The sequence below is a fragment of the Tachyglossus aculeatus genome, chromosome 10 (genome assembly GCF_015852505.1).
Source record: "Tachyglossus aculeatus isolate mTacAcu1 chromosome 10, mTacAcu1.pri, whole genome shotgun sequence".
NCBI lineage: Eukaryota > Metazoa > Chordata > Mammalia > Monotremata > Tachyglossidae > Tachyglossus > Tachyglossus aculeatus.
In genome coordinates, this window is record NC_052075.1 from 43,819,934 (window position 1) to 43,835,992 (window position 16,059).

Here is a 16,059-nt window from a genome sequence, read left to right on the forward strand (position 1 = left end):
CAGTCTTTACATTTAGGAGGGCCTCCACCAATCCCCACTCCAAGAGACAAACCATGTGGTCTGGGAGAAATGGCCGGTAAGGGACCAAATCATTCCCCAGAAGCAATGGCCTCTGAGAAAATGGCATGGTCTACTGGAAAGAGCACAGGTCTGGGGGGCAGAGGACCTGGGTTCAAATTCTGGCTCCACCATAAACCTGCTGTGTGACTTTGGGCAAATCACCTAACTTCTCTGTGTCTCAGTGACCTCATCTGTAAAATGGAGATTATTTCGTATTTACCCCAGAGCTTAATACAGTGCCTGGCACATAGTAAACACTGTACAAATACCATAAGAAATAGCTTATAGCCTCAGTCCAGAGGGTGAGCTTAAGGAATGGACCTCTAGCACCGGTAAACAGTTCTCATCCTCGATTTCCTCTCCCAGCAAGTCTGGGTACAAAAGGTCCCCCACAAGCCAATTAGGCCAGATCCCACCTCACCTAGGGAAAGCTCTGTTTACGGTCCTAGTACAGCACTTAGTACAGTGCTCTACACACTGAATACTCACTGAATACCACTGAGGGTGATGGTCTCAGAAGGGGGAAAGAGGGGATGCCGGGGAACAGCCACCTAACTGGAACCCAGACCCACAGCTGGAAATGCCCATTCCCAAGTCCTGAAAATTTCCAAGCTCCCATCAACACAACGAGGGGTGGGGAAAACATTTGGGTCAGAGACATTTTGAAACAGAGAGAAGGACTGACAGGTTAGACAAGGGAGCTGGAGCAGCTAGTCTTTGTGGCTTCACTCAATTTTTCAGTTCTTCCATTTAAGCAAACTACAGAATGCTCTAGCATCTGGGTCCCAGATCCCCACTGTCATCTGAGCAGTGATTCTGTGCTGCTACATACCATAAGCTTTCCTGATTTCATATGTGTTGCTGGCTAGGGAGGGGGCGGGGAGGGGGAGAGGAGAAAAATTACTCTCATTTAGGAAGACAAATTCCGTTACTTTTAGAAAACCCCTTCAACTTTTCCCCTGGGCTACACTATTCACCAGAAGCTGTAGAGCAAAATTAAAGAATGTAAATCTATGGAGTTATGGCTAGGCTAAAATTATAATTATGTTTCAGATTTTACTTTGATCAACAAGGTACATGTGAAGGAGGCAAAGGAACATGGGATTGAGAAGTCAAATGGGTTGCCAGCAAGCACTTCTTTTGACATCCTGATTTTACAAGTTACCATATGAAGAGTTGGTGCCATAAAGACTTTGGTCCACTCTTAGGGGTTGAATTTTCAAGACAGAACTAATAAACAAACACTAATAAAAATATTAGCACGTAAGTGGAGCCAAGTCCCACTGCTCACAACAAAAAAATTGCAATTATGAAAAAAAACCATGTCCAGAAAACATTCACCTGGAATTTTCACTGGGAAATGCTTTGGGCACCATTCAGGGCTGTGCACTCATGATGAGGTTTGTCATGGGACAGGAAGTTTGTCATACGCAATTTTACAGACACAAACATGAAAGACGCAGAGCAGAAACAACCAATTTTCCAATAGGCTACATATTGTCTTTTCCAGCTGATTCTGTCACCAAGTCAATTTAGTGTGGCTCAGTGGAAGGAGCCCGGGCTTTGGAGTCGGAGGTCACGGGTTCGAATCCCGGCTCTGCCAATTGTCAGCTGTGTGACTTTGGGCAAGTCACTTAACTTCTCTGTGCCTCAGTTCCCTCATCTGTAAAATGGGGATTAGGATTGTGAGTCCCCTGTGGGACAACCTGATCACCTTGTAACCTCCCCAGCGCTTAGAACAGTGCTTTGCACATAGCAAGCGCTTAATAAATGTCATTTAAAAAAAAAAAAACTTGTTCTTCAGTTTTCAAATAAATTATTTTCTTTCCTCCCATAACCAAAACTGTCTTCAAGGTAAGTTGGAGAGAGGGAGACTGTAATCTTAACACTTACGTACTGCTGTAACCCACACTGGGAAAAGACCTACACCACGAATTAAATCAAATCCAAATCCACGGAACAAAGGTGATAAGGCTAGAAAGGAATTTAAGGTCTCTGTGCCAAACCCGTGTTGTAGTTCAGAAGCACTAAAACTAGAAAAGCAAATCCCCCATGACCATTCTGACTAGCTCAGTGTCTAGGAAAGAGCCAGGAGAGGGTTCACCTGTAGGCCATCCCATGATTCAGGATTTCCCTTGCTACCTACCGTTGAAAACTCCAGATTCTTGTTAATAAAGAATCCCTCCAAGCACCTATTCCTGAGTTTGGAAACCCAGCAAAAAAGAAAACTACGGAAGTTTGTACCAGATTTGCTTTGATAACTCTTTAGTTCTACGATTCTTCAGAGAGTACTAAAAAAAAATACACGGCAATGTATTTTGTAAAAGTGACGAAATCTTAGTCACTCTAGCCTTCTGCTGTGAAATCTGTGCTGAGAAGTGGGAAGTCTGAAAAATTGGCAGATCTCTTCCGGAAAGCTTTTCTGGTCAAAGGTAACCAAAGGAAAAAAAAAAAAAATCTACAAACTTCAAAGATGACTCCATCTCATGATAATAAAAACCAGCTTGCAGTATTTGATATGTACATTTCCACACTGTGAATGTAGTTTAGAACACCATTACATCAGATGTTCCCGGCAGCCTGCCATCCAAGACATTACACTGAAACCCCTTTTTTAGAGGAATCTGTTCAATCAGATCTTGAGAATGTTCTTTTCCTCAGTGTGGTCTCCAACGGGCCACGGCCTCCGAGTACTCAAGCAAACACTATTAAGCTTGGTCAGTTCTGTGAGCTTGTTGTTGGGTAGGGACCGTCTCTATATGGTGCTGACTTGTACTTCCCCAGCACTTAGTACAGTGCTCTGCACACAGTAATCGTTCAATAAATACGATTGAATGAATGATGGGAGGGCTAAAAAAAACCCCCAAAACAAGGTGATGTAGAAAGACGTGCTGGTGCCTGAGCACTTGAGAAGGCAGGTTTTAAGCCTCTGGAAAATCCGGATTAAAATTTGCATTCCCCTTAGCTCCGTTCCACCTGCCCACCTTGCAATACATGACGCACCTTCTCGCCCCGGCATAATCAGAACGCTTTTTGGTGGTCATGGAGAGAGGATAGCTTTAATTCTATTTGTTCAGACGATTTTGACACCTGTCTCCATGTTTTGTTTTGTTGTCTGTCTCCCCCTTCTAGACTGTGAGCCTGTTGTTGGGTAGGGACCGTCTCTATGTGTTACCGACTTGTACTTCCCAAGCACTTACTCCAGTGCTCTACACACAGTAAGCGCTCAATAAATATGAATGAATGAATGAAAGGAGCATGAATAAAACTGCTGGTTGATCAGAGCGGGGGCCCCTAGAACCCCAGCCTTGTTTGCCTAAAAGGTAAAAGAGTGAGATGGCAGTTGGAACGCTTTTCTTTTTCTGGATTCTTGTCCTGACCAGCTGGAGCCAGCTTGGAAGAGATGAAGGATCTAACTAACCATCAGCACTTTACTGAAACCACCCCAATCATTTTTTTTTAGGAAAGGTCATCCACAGGTTTGGGGCTCCATTTCTCTTCAGAAAACTGCCTACTTTCAGTATCACCTCTATGGACTCGTAAAGAGGGGAATTCAGTGTTCCAAAGATGTCAGATAGCTTCCTGATATATCATGAAAATAGCTACGGAAAAGTTGCTTCTCCTTAGCCCATATCCCGAGAGTAAAGGGACCACATTCTGAAATGAGTGTTCTCCAGAATACATGTTCACACACACACACACACACTAGTACAGAATATAAGTAAACAAAATATGATCAATCAGAATATAAGTAATCAAAACCACCCCCATACACATTCACATTTACACATGTTCAAAGCTAACCTTAGTATGAATTTTTGATTGAGGAACAAACGTTGCCTATCAGAGACTTAAAAACCTCTCTCCCATTCCTCAAAATGTGTTAAAACATAGTGAAGGAACTAGCTTAATTCTTCAGGAATTATCTCACCACCTACTGAAAAAACATCCCATTGCCAAACTCACCATAGAGAGCTGTCCAAGTTTGATTAATTACATCTAGACACACAGTTCCTGACCTGCAACAGAAGGAAAGAATGTATTTTTTTTTTTAAGTCTGAAGGTTAGCTTCAAGCTTTTAACATCTATGTTTGCTTCTTATCAAGGTTGAATGATTATTCTGTGGTAACTGACTAAACAATTTACTCAGGATAACCACCCTGACTCGGCACATTTCTGTCCTGCCGTCTTAAAAAAACTAAGGTCCTGAACATCACCCATTCTCTGATAATACTGGTACGCAGAACTCAATGATTTGGGTTTTAAAATATCACTAGTAAAATGGCTATGTTGAAAGGAAAATTGTCTACTTAAGATTTACTAAGAGGTTATCCTTATATGCAACCAGGCAATTACCGTTACAGAAGACAACTGACATTTTGTTAAAAAAATACAAAAAATAGGGCTAGAAGACGAAGTAAATCTGGATTTTGAAAATAGGAACCCCAGGATTTTGGCTTTCCATAGGGCACTCTGATGTTACAAGAGGTATAAAGCTATAATGTTAGACTTTCTGTTGTCACGGCTACATCCTTAATTTCAGAAAATTACCTACAAGTACTTTTATAACAACCCATCTGCTCAGAGTATCAAAACTCCTTGAGTGCTGCAGATTAAATCTCTGCTTTAGCCACGCTTGCTGGCAGGCCCTCCTTTTTGAATGCTCTGAAAGACAGCTTTGGGTTACTTATAAAAGCAAAGCCCAGCTAGGAGAAGTGATCCCTAATCGCAGGGGAGAGGGGGTCCATTCTAATGATTTAAACAGTTTACTTACGCTTCGTCAATGTTGGGATGGAAAATTTTATTCATGAATCCTGAAAAGAGAGGCATCAATTAATAGCAAAAAACAGCCAAACAGCAAGATTGCAAACAATTTCAACCCATTTCCAAATAAGCAGTGAATGTAAATGACCAAATCCTTCACTGTTTCACTTTCCTAGTTCTTCAGAAGGCTCCAACTATACTATGTGCCAGTGTAGTGCCTGGCACATAGTAAGCACTTAACAGATACCATTTAAAAAAACCAAAAAGCAATCTAAGCAAACACATCCTAAGGTTCTAAAGGTCTTAAGTATGGATTAAGAAAAAACCCAAAAAACAACCACAGACACAAAATAACCACCTATGGGCTACGGTGCTGTAAAACAAAATGGTTTTCAGAGTTACAGGGGTCTTTGAAGAAAAATATGCCAAACACCACGATGCTTCACACTGGCAGTGGGACAAAACCTTTGAAAGACCTCACTGACAAAGCCTCAAGTGTTCAGTCCCAAAATTTGGAAGTTTTGTACTTTAGCTTCTTGTTTTGAAGACCACTTACAAATATTATCCAAATACATGACATTAATCAAGTTGTCAACCCCTTATAGTAGTTCAGCCCCAAACTACAATCACTAAATGTATTTCACAAGGACAGTGACCAAGATGCTTTCTGCCATCTTAATTCTGTCCATTCCAGTAAGTCTACTTTTGATTAAAGCTGGAATGAAGCAAGGAGGAAAACATATTTTAAAAATATCTCTATTTGGGTAATTATATTTATAGTTCACCTCCCACAGCATCACTTAAACCTAAAAGCACTGACTTTTGAAGTCCAAGAAGAGTACAGTGCCTGGCACATAGTAAGTGCTTAAATATAATAATAATAATAATAATAATAATAATAATAATAATAATAACAGATACTGTTCACTGAGTTCAAACCAAGATTCTAATTGCTTGGCCAACTTTTTCAATTTCAAAGGTTTTAAAGGACAAGGTTTTAAAGCAAACCTCTGGTTTAGTGTTCTATTCAGATGAGAACAAAAAAGGGGAGAGATCTCATCATACAATCTCTTTATGACAACCCTCCTTTTAAAAATTGTTTTAGGGTATTTAAGTGCTTACCATGTCCCAGGTACTGTAGTAAGAGCTGGGGTAGATACAAGATTATCTGGATGGACACAGTCCATTTCCCACACAGGACTCACAATCTGAATACCTATTTTAGAGATGAGGTAACTGAGGCACAGAGAGTGAAGTGACGTACTCAAGATCACAGAGCAGACAAGTGGCGGAGGCGGAATTAGAATCCAGGACCCTCTGACTCCCAAGCCCTTGCTCTATCCACTAGGCCACCCTGCTTCCCTTCTGAACTTTAAATACATTCAAGCTGCTCACCCACGCACAAACCATCACTAATCATCTCTGACTTCTCTACATTTTTTGCTTCTTATTACCACCCGTGGGGCCCTTTCATCACCTTAGTTTCTTTTGCATTCGTTTCCTATTCTTGGATTCGGACCTTCTTTTGTGACACCTTGGACAGACTCCCGTTCATTTTCAAGTCCTTCCCTTAAAAACCATTTCCTTTTCCAACGCCTACTACAGTGTTCTGCACAAAGCGAGTGCTCAATAAATACCAATGATTGATTTCTTTGCAGATTCTTCCAATAGGGCTTTTGGGGCCAAAGAGGTTCCTTCTTCCTCTTCTCTTTATACTGGTCTCTATTGGGTTGACAACTCAAAGGAACCACAGCGCTCTGAGCGTCTTTTCACTGAGTTATCAAAATAAGTTTGTGTTGCCTCTGTCTTTTCATCCAGAAACCTGAAAGTGTTGGTTTTGACTAGTTAGTGGCAACCCAAAGCGGCAGTTATGCTGATTTACAGGGAGGGCATAGTGAGGGCTGGGGCCTCCGGGAGGGCAGTTGAACGGTCTCTTCTATGATTCCCTGACATTTCTGATGGGGTGCCATTCATTCATTCAATCATATTTATTGAGCGCTATACTAAGCGCTTGCGGGAGCACAATATAAAACAGACATATCCCTGCCCACAACGAGCTCACAGTCTAGAGGGGGAGGCAGACACTAATACGAACAGATTAAATAAATAAATTGCAATAAGTTACGTAAGAAGAAGCTGTGGGAAGGCTGTAGTGCCTAGGGATCCCCAGATGGCTATGCAAGAAGCCGTATGAACCCCAGAGCTCCACGACAGGTGGAAATCTCTGAACCCTGGCCCCTAACCTTTGTATCCATCCCAGTGCCTAGTACAAACAGCGTGGATTAGTGGAGAGAGCCCGGGCTTGGGAGTCAGAGGTCATGGGTTCGTATCCCGACTCTGCCACTTGCCAGCTGTGTGACCTTGGGCGAGTCACTTAACTTCTCTGTGCCTCAATGACTTCATCTGTAAAATGAGAATGAAGACTGTGAGCCCCACGTGGGACAACCTGATGACCTTATATCTACCCCAGCGCTTAGAACAGTGCCTGGCACATAGTAAGCGCTGAACACATACCAACATTATTATTATTATTACAATGCTTGGCATGTAGTAAGCACTTAACCAGTACTACAATTACTATCATAGGGAAGAGGTGACCATGACCACAGCCCCAGTGAAGACGTGACGGGATTACTGTCGTAGCCTTCCTGCCTCTCTCCAGTTTCTTGCCATCCCTATCTAGCTGAGAGGAGAATTAATTCCTGGCATAGAGTTGGTTGCCAGGAGTCACCCACTGCTCAGCCCAGCCTCTCCCCACCTGCTGACTGCTGCAGGAGTGAAGCCCCTCTTCCCCTCAGGGACAGAGGGAGGCCAGAAACGCCATGAGGTTGAAGCTTCTGCCCCAGAAGGGCTCTGGGGGCCGCTAGAAGCCCCCCCTTGTCCAGAGCAACCCCCAAGTCCCGCCAAGCTCCCGTCAACCAGTCAATCAGATTTAATGAGCGCTTACTGTGTGCAGAGCATGGTACTAATTGCTTGGGAGAATAGAATAACACAATATAAAGGACACATTCCCTGCCCACAAGAAGTGTACAGTCTAGATGGGGAGAAGGAGTGATGCCAGTTCTTCCAAAGTTTTCAATGTTGGGAAGCAAGGGCTGATTAGCTTAGAGTAGTGAAGTACCCATAAATTACATCCTCTCAGAATGCTTGGCTGCTATATTTATTTCCTGCTGTTATTGTGCATGTATCTTATTTTCACTGTGTTTACGTGTTTTCTTCTGTCCTCTGGGTTGTCTTCTCCCACTTAGATTGGAGCCTCTTGTGGGGCAGAGCTTATCTCTTAATTGGACCTTCCTGTGTTTATCCCAGAGCTTAACAAAGCTCCCTGCACACAGTAGATATTGAAATATTACAAGTAATAATAATAATTTCACACATGGTATCTTTGGACCACTTTTGACCTTGTCATCCTTCCTCTCTGAACTCAGAAGTGGGCTCCAATCGCTTCTCACATCAAATTAAAATTCTTAAGTGTGGCCCTCTTTGCTTTCTTCAGGTCACCCTCACGTTTACATGTTCTGCTCCGGCCTGGCAAATCCATATGGCCCCCCCACCCAGGGCCCTGGCTTAGGGAGGCTAGTTAGGTTAGCAGCGGTGGCTACTGCTCCAACTGCACCACTGCTGGAAGTTGAAACCAAATCAGGGACTCAGTCTCCTCCATCCAACAGACCCTGCTCAAATTTCTACCTCTCCTGGCCCATCACCCTTGCTACATCCACAAAGGCCGAAGTTCATTTTTGCTCTCTAGCCATTATCAAGTAATTCCTCCTCTCCAGGAAGCCTTCTTTACCAAATCTTTTATCTCCCCTCCAAAACTGAACTCAAAACTCACCTTCTGGCAGCCTTTCCAAAAAAGCCCCATTTGGCTCCCTGTTATGCCTTGTTATTATTCCCCTCACCTTGAATTTAGCTCAGTTTGGCTGAAATATCCCAATCGATGGTATTTATTGAGCACCTACTGCATGCAGAGCACTGTACCAAGTCCCTGAATTTGATAAGATCATATCCTATTAGTTTCTGCACTTATATTCCTCCCTTTTTTCTCCCCTAGACTGAATACTCCTTGTTATCCAGGATTGTGCCTTTTTACTTTCTTGGTAATTCCCCACAAAGCTGAATTGGACTGTTAAACACAAAGGACACTTAAAAGTACTATTGACTGATTTTTTTCCCCCTGCTTCCTCTGCTGTGTGCCTTCTCTGATTGAAGTTATAGGTAGGAGAGAGTCTAAAGAAAGAGCAGGGAAGTGGAGGAGGGAGAGATGAAGTGGACAGAAAAAAGGCAGGAGGAAATCCTGGCTCCTTTTCATTAAACCAACCCATGCAGGGAAGATGCAAGGTGGATTTTTCTGTCCTCAGAGATGGGAGGCTATTCCCTCCAGGTGGGAGAGCTGGAAAGAAAATTCAGAAATCCTTACTCTCAATCCAGCTATTAGTTCTAGGTGCCATTTCCTATGGATTTTATTTTCCTCCCAGCATCCAACAGCTTTTTCCTTCCCTCTCTAGAGTAGTAACAAGATGGGCAACCGGTCGTCTGGGAATAAATACCATTAAACTGCAGTTAAACTGCTGGACAGCAGACTCAGCCCGATTACTGCATGTCCAACTATCATCTGATACGCTGTAATTTGCTCTGTGAGAAACTGGAAAGATTTCCCTTTAAAAACTATATTTTAAATGAAATAAATAGTCTCCCTGTTCTAAAGTTGGCTAATCACGGGCCTTTTCTACCTAAGCGTATCCTTTTAGATAGGGCTCACCTTGAATGTAATTTAGGATTTACGCCCACACGAATATGAATAGTTGCCCTTCATACTCCAAGGCAACATTGGGAGTGAGCTGCAAGACCTAAGTGGCCGGGACAAAGGGTTTAGAGTCAATAGGTCTCAGTTCGAAATCTCAGTTCCATCACTTGCCTGTTGTGTTACCTTGGGTAAAACAGCCTAATTCTGTTCTCTCAAGTCAGCCTCTTGCAAAACCCCCCCTCTCAGGTCAGTAACCTTCAGCCTCCCTAGCCCATAATTAGCTTCTCAGTTCTGCAAATAGACCGGTTCTGCTCTCCTCTTCGGCCAAAACAAAACCAAATCATTTCAACAGGGGTATGTGGGCGGGTTGCCGACCTGACCCTTAAACAGGGACAAAGAAAGAGATTCTGCTCTGGTGTAAATAGAAAAGGTAATGTTTACTGTAAACCCTTGAGGTTTGCATGTATGATTGCAGGAGAAAGACAAATAATCCCAAAGTCTTTGTAAAACAAAGATCAGACCATCTGACCACTTTCAAAATGCCACTCGAAGCCAGCCATAGGAAGCTTGGATCTCTCCTCCTCGGCCAGTAAGTCACTGTCTGACCTTAGGTGGGTCAGTGAACTGGAGTTTCTCTAGTTGTACTATGTTTATGCATCTAGAGACTTGTATTCCAGTGGAAGGCCCATTAGCACCAGTAGGACCCTAAGTAACCTTAAATAATAATAATAATGATGATGATGGTATTTATTAAGCACTTATTATGTGCCAAGCACTGTTCTAAGTGCTGGGGTAGATGCAAGGTAATCAGGTTGTCCCACGTGGGGCTCACGGTCTTAATCCCCATTTTATAGACAAGGTAACTAAGGCACAGAGAAGTTAAGTGAGTTGCCCTAAGTCACACAGCTGGTACGTGGCGGTGCCGGGATTAGAACACACAGCCTCTGACTCCCAAGCCCGTGCTCTTTCCACTAAGTCATGCTGCTCTTAACTTCTGATCACCCCAGGAAGAGGATACTGCTGCCCTCCGGGAATAGTGTAATGTTTCTATTTCTTTGGAGGGTTAAATAGCTAATGCTTGCAATTACCTGAGAAATAGTAACTGCAGGCTTTCCATTAAGCTGAAAAGTTCCTCTTTTGGACAGGCTCCCCTTAATCCACACAACTCTAGCAGAGTGTGATGTCCAAGGACCTCAAGATGACTTCTAGATGAAGTCAGTTCTCAACAGACCTTCCTCCAAGGAATCTTGCAATGGGTGCTTGGGAAATGTCAGTGTTCAACTTTACTCACTAGGTGGTTTGATGCAAAAGACATTTTCAAAAGACACACTAATATAAGGGATACTTAACTGAAGCTATGGAGTACAAGTAATTGGGGATTTGCGTAAGCAACACAATTTTCTGTCTACTGAGGGTATTCTCCCAATTATAAGGTGGCCTGAGTTGGAGACTTTTTTTAAACATAAAGAAATGTAGTTTATCAGCACATTGCGCACCTCGACAATTTCTTGGGTGTTAATTTGTGTTGTAAGTGAATCACAGGAATGATGAGTGATCTATACAGAAACTGATGACTCCTGATGAATGAAAAACCACCAAACAAAACCTCTTTATCCTCTTTAAAATGTAGTATTAACAAGGGAAGGGAATTGATCTTTGCAGATGACTCACAAACGCATCTCACCATACCAGACCTCTTATCTCCTCTGTTACCTTGCATTTCATCTTGCCTCTAGGACAGCTCCACATGGACATCAGGCCGGCACCTTAAATGTAACAGATCTAAAAACTGAACTCTTCACCTTTCCTCCTAAATGCATTCCACCACGTAACTTTCCCATCCATAGTTGACAACACCTCCTTACTCCCAGTCTGTGAAGCACAAAGCCTTGGGATCGCTTAGACAGTGTTTAACACTGTTTAAATGTACTTTCTGTGAAGAATCAGCAAGAGGGCCAGCTATTCTAGGGTGTAAAAGGAGACCATCTTCAACCACAAAACAATCAACTGGAGTGATGCATTTCCCCCCTCCACCCCCTTTCATCCTAAGTAGTTTTTCTGTGACTGGTATCAAAGTTATATTAAATCACCACTCAGCACCAAGCATAAGTAAGGGATTCTGTTGATCTCTTATCTAGTACGCTGAGTTGCCTGGCATCCCTCATTTCTCAATTCTAGCAAAATCAAGAGGGCTGGAAGAGAACTTTAATTTTAGGCCCTCAAGGAGACAGGGGGCTCTGGGAAGGACTGCATTCCAATTTCCATAGAAAGCTTCATCTGAATCCTCAGAGAAAGAAGCAACCTCCCGGACGAATAGCTTCCCCATTTGACTGTAAACTCCTTGAGGGCAGGGAATGGTTTGGCTTCGGATGTAGTGTCCCAAATGCTAAGCACAGTTTTTTGCCCTCAGTAGAGCTTAATACATACCTTTTTCTCTGGTATTTGTTTAGGGCTTACTATGTGCCAGGAACTTTACTCAACAGTGGGGCAGATACAAGATAATTGGGTTGGAAACAGTCCCTGTCCCACATGGGACTCATAGTCTTAATCCCCATTGTACAGATGAGGCACAGAAGTGACTTGCCCAAGGGCACACAGCAGAAAAGCAGCAGAGCTGGGATTAGAACCCAGGTCCTTGACTGATTGAGGAAGGTGGGCAAGAAGTTCTACCTAATGTCTTCCTGAAGTCCTCTCTGTTGAAATTTCAGCCTTGCTCTTGCTATTTCCTTGAGGAAACAGAGAACAGCTGCTGACATTTCTTATCACTTAAGACTGTATTGTGAACTCTCCCCTGCCCTCCTCTAGGCTGAATAAACTCAACTACTTGAGCGTATTTCTCACGGGGCCGATTTCCTGAAACCTTCAAAAATGAATTGCAGCTCTCGTGGGACCATCCTCAAGTTCTTGATATTGTGCACCTGTTGTGGGCATTCAACTTGAACAGTGCTATAATGAAGGCCGGACCAACATGGAATATGAAAGGATGGCTACTGTGATGTAGGCTTCTTCAAGCTCTACTCCTATTGGTATAGCAGCGTGGCTCAGTGGAAAGAGCACGGGCTTTGGAGTCAGAGGTCATGGGTTCATATCCCGGCTCCGCCACTTGTCAGCTGTGTGACTTTGGGCAAGTCACTTCACTTCTCTATGCCTGTTACCTCATCTGTAAAATGGGGATTAAGACTGTGAGCCCCACGTGGGACAAGCTGATCACCTTGTAACCTCCCCTGCGCTTAGAACAGTGCTTCACACACAGTAAGTGTGCTTAATAAATGCCATTATTATTATTATTGTCATTCTTACTCTCATGGCCTAGTGGTAACAGCAAGGGACTGTTAGTCAAAGGACCTGGCTACCTACATGAGATGTCAAAAATAAAAAATTGGAGCTTACCTATGTTATTACATGTACTCGTGACAAACCGGGGAGCTAAAACTAACATTGGCTGTAAAGAACAAAGTCAACTGGAAGCAACTCGTTTAAAGGGATGGTCTTTCTGCACCAAACTTAATAGAAAATATCCAAACTAAATGAACTGAAACGGGTATTTCTCCTCTGACTGTGAACTCAGGCAAGCTCTGGGTAATGTATCTGGCATTGATGTTCCAGATAATGATGCCAGCAGTAAAACTTCTGGACAAGAGGAGGCTGCGGGTGAGGGTGAGGAGAGAGAAGGGAGGAGAAAGCAGGACAGGAATTCAGAGAAGGAACATTCTCAGGACTGAACATGTTTCCTTTGGCGGGTTTCTTTCCCTCTTGGCCATGATATCACCTACCTAACCAATTACCCAAGTCTGAAACAAGTGGCTTTTCCCAACACTAATTTATTCCCCTTTAACTCGGAACTACTTAGAAGACAAAGCTGCTGCGGTCCCTGAGAAAAAGTAATTTTTACATAGATGGGGTAGGTGGAAATTGTACTGTCTCTCTTTGGACTACGTGGTGCTATACTTTCTTCCCTGTTGGGCATTTTCTAATGATGTGTTCTACTGATCTGCCCCAAATCCAGCAAAATCCCTCCAGGGAGTCTTCTGGATCCTGTGGGGCAGACCCAACGCCTATAAAAAAGCAAAAGGGCTTTGGGAAGAGGCTACCTTAATATCCATCTCTAACCTATTTGTTTTGCTTAAGGATTGCACCGGCTTGTGATGAGCCCTAAAACAATCTGTATTAAAGCATGGCAAAAATCACGTTTGGGGAAAATTAAAGGACCGATCTCAAACTGAGATGAGTTGCCAAACTTTGGTTCGGGCCATTCCAATAGAATTTGATTCATACTAACACGTGGGGAGACAATCACTTACTCGCCCTGAGGCTCCAGCACACTGGCACAGGAGGTAAGCGAAAGCACGTCAAGTCATGCTGAAAACAGATTCTGTTTTTCAGCTGTTCTCACGCTTGACCCAGGAAGGGGGGCTGAATAAAATCGTGCACGCCAAATACCCCTGAGACTGAGTTAATATCCAGACCGGGAGCCGGGGAGTGGGGGTGGCGGTGGTGGGGGGAGAGGGAAGGGGAAAGAGAAGGAGGGAGGGACAGAGAGGGGGAAAGGGAGAGAGAGGGGTAGAGAGGGGAGGAAAGAGGGAGAGAGATGGGGAGAGAAAGAAAGAATGAATGAATTACCCCTAAGTCTCTGCCCCGTGCTTTTTGTTTGCTTCATTTTGAATTCAAACAAGCTGAAGAGGGTATTTTCGAATGGCCAAATATGTCAAAAACTAGAGGGCCTATAGTAGAACCCTGCAGCTTCATTTAGAATGATCCAGGGGTACAAGTGCTTGGTTAAAATTTAAAATAGCCAGACCTGAGGTAAGGAGGCAGACAGCCAAAAGCATATAAGTACAAGTTGTACTACAGAAGAAAGCTGGTCCCAGATCGGGGTTGGATGAGCCAACTGTGGGTGAAACAATTCAATTATAGAAAAAATGGGCCTAGAAAGAGCAGAAAAGATCTCGGAGCAAGTAAATACTGATACATAACTCAGAAGTCCCAGTGTCCTGCATCTGAAGCCTCTTGAAATAGAGAGCCTCTGGAATAGTCAAGAGACAGAGCAGAGGGCAATTCTGAACTAGGCTACTTTGCAGGCAAGGTGAAAACTGGCCTGATCATTTGGGGGAAAAAAAAAGACATTTATTTACCAAGTTCTGAACTTATGCCCTCAGATCTCAGTTTCTGCAGAAGTGGACATTGTGAAAACCTCAAAATGTGTAACTCCAAGGGCCAAAAAAAAATAGAAGTAAATACAAGAGCACTGTACACACGAATACAGACTGTATTTTTCCAGTGAGTTAGCATATAAATCTTCTGTAGATGTTTTAGAAAAAAATTTAGTTCTCCTGAAAGAAGAGGGGAAGCTAAGAGTACATGTTCTCATTGATACCAAATTCCGATGGGAGAGATATGGACTGAAGCCAGACACTGTTAGAAGCACAAAGCTTCTAACTAAAGAACAGTCAAAGTTGGACTATTACTACACACAAACTGGACTGAATTTTTATACAAGTGATGAAGTTATGTAAGCAACTATCAAAAGCTGAGTGAAAAAGGAACAAACTCAGTTTAAAAACGAAATGGGCAATCCTCTGGCAAACAGGTGAGGAGGTGTTGGATTTATTCATTTTAAGAATGGACTCTATAATGGTCAGTTTGAAAACAAATCTGATTGAATTTAAGACCACTTTATCCCATTCTTCCACCTAGTGAAAGGCACTAAAAGTTCCTAAGATGATTAAATTTGGCTATGGGTTGCTTGACATAAGTGAACACATCCAGACAAGTGATTATTTGAAGGTGCTCCCTTAAAAATACCATTAACCTACCAAGATTCAGATTCAGTCAGTCAATTGTATTTATTGAGCACTTACTGTGCGCAGAGCACTGTACTAAGCGCTTGGGAGAGTACAATATAGAAATATAACAGACACATTCCCTGTCCACAATGAGCTTGGTATAAGCTGCCCATTTGTTAGCTAACATAGTTGAGTCCCAGCTACTAAAACTTTGAGGGACTAGGTAAATTTTAAGCAAAAAAACACTTCACTAGCCTCCAAATTCCAAGTGACTGATTTTTTAATAATACCAACACCATCAATAACCTTAGGTTCTATTGTAGCTTCTACATGAGAATATCCTATAGTGAGTGTGGTATTTCACTAAATATATACCCCAATTCATACACCTCTAAAAGACATCCACGACAGCTTAGGGCAGGGAATTAACTAAAATTGGGACTCTTTTCAGCAAAGTAGAAGAAAATGACTCATATTGGAAATGGGCACAGATGTCAAGCCTAACCACTTGGCCTTTAAGAAAGTGAGGTGGAGTGTCTACGGCCCAGGTTCACCATGACTTTCCATTTCATGGCCTCACCAAAGTCTCTCAGAATCAATCAATCAATTATAATAGTCAATTGTATTTATTGAGCTCTATACTAAGTGCTTGGGAGAGGACAATATAACAGAGTTGGAAGACAGGATCCTGTTCCCTATTACAATGGA

General features: G+C 42.8%; 1 protein-coding gene across 2 annotated transcripts in view; it reads right to left on the minus strand.

The window, feature by feature from the left end:
• The window catches only part of UBE2H (ubiquitin conjugating enzyme E2 H), a 111,664-nt gene that overhangs the window by 22,862 nt on the left and 72,743 nt on the right, over positions 1-16,059 (minus strand). For both annotated transcript variants that reach the window (XM_038752153.1, XM_038752154.1), the window contains 2 exons: positions 4,835-4,874; positions 4,027-4,079 (listed from right to left, as the gene is read on the minus strand). In XM_038752153.1, coding sequence (XP_038608081.1) covers positions 4,027-4,079; positions 4,835-4,874 — 93 coding nt within the window. The remainder of the gene's footprint in view (positions 1-4,026; positions 4,080-4,834; positions 4,875-16,059) is intronic.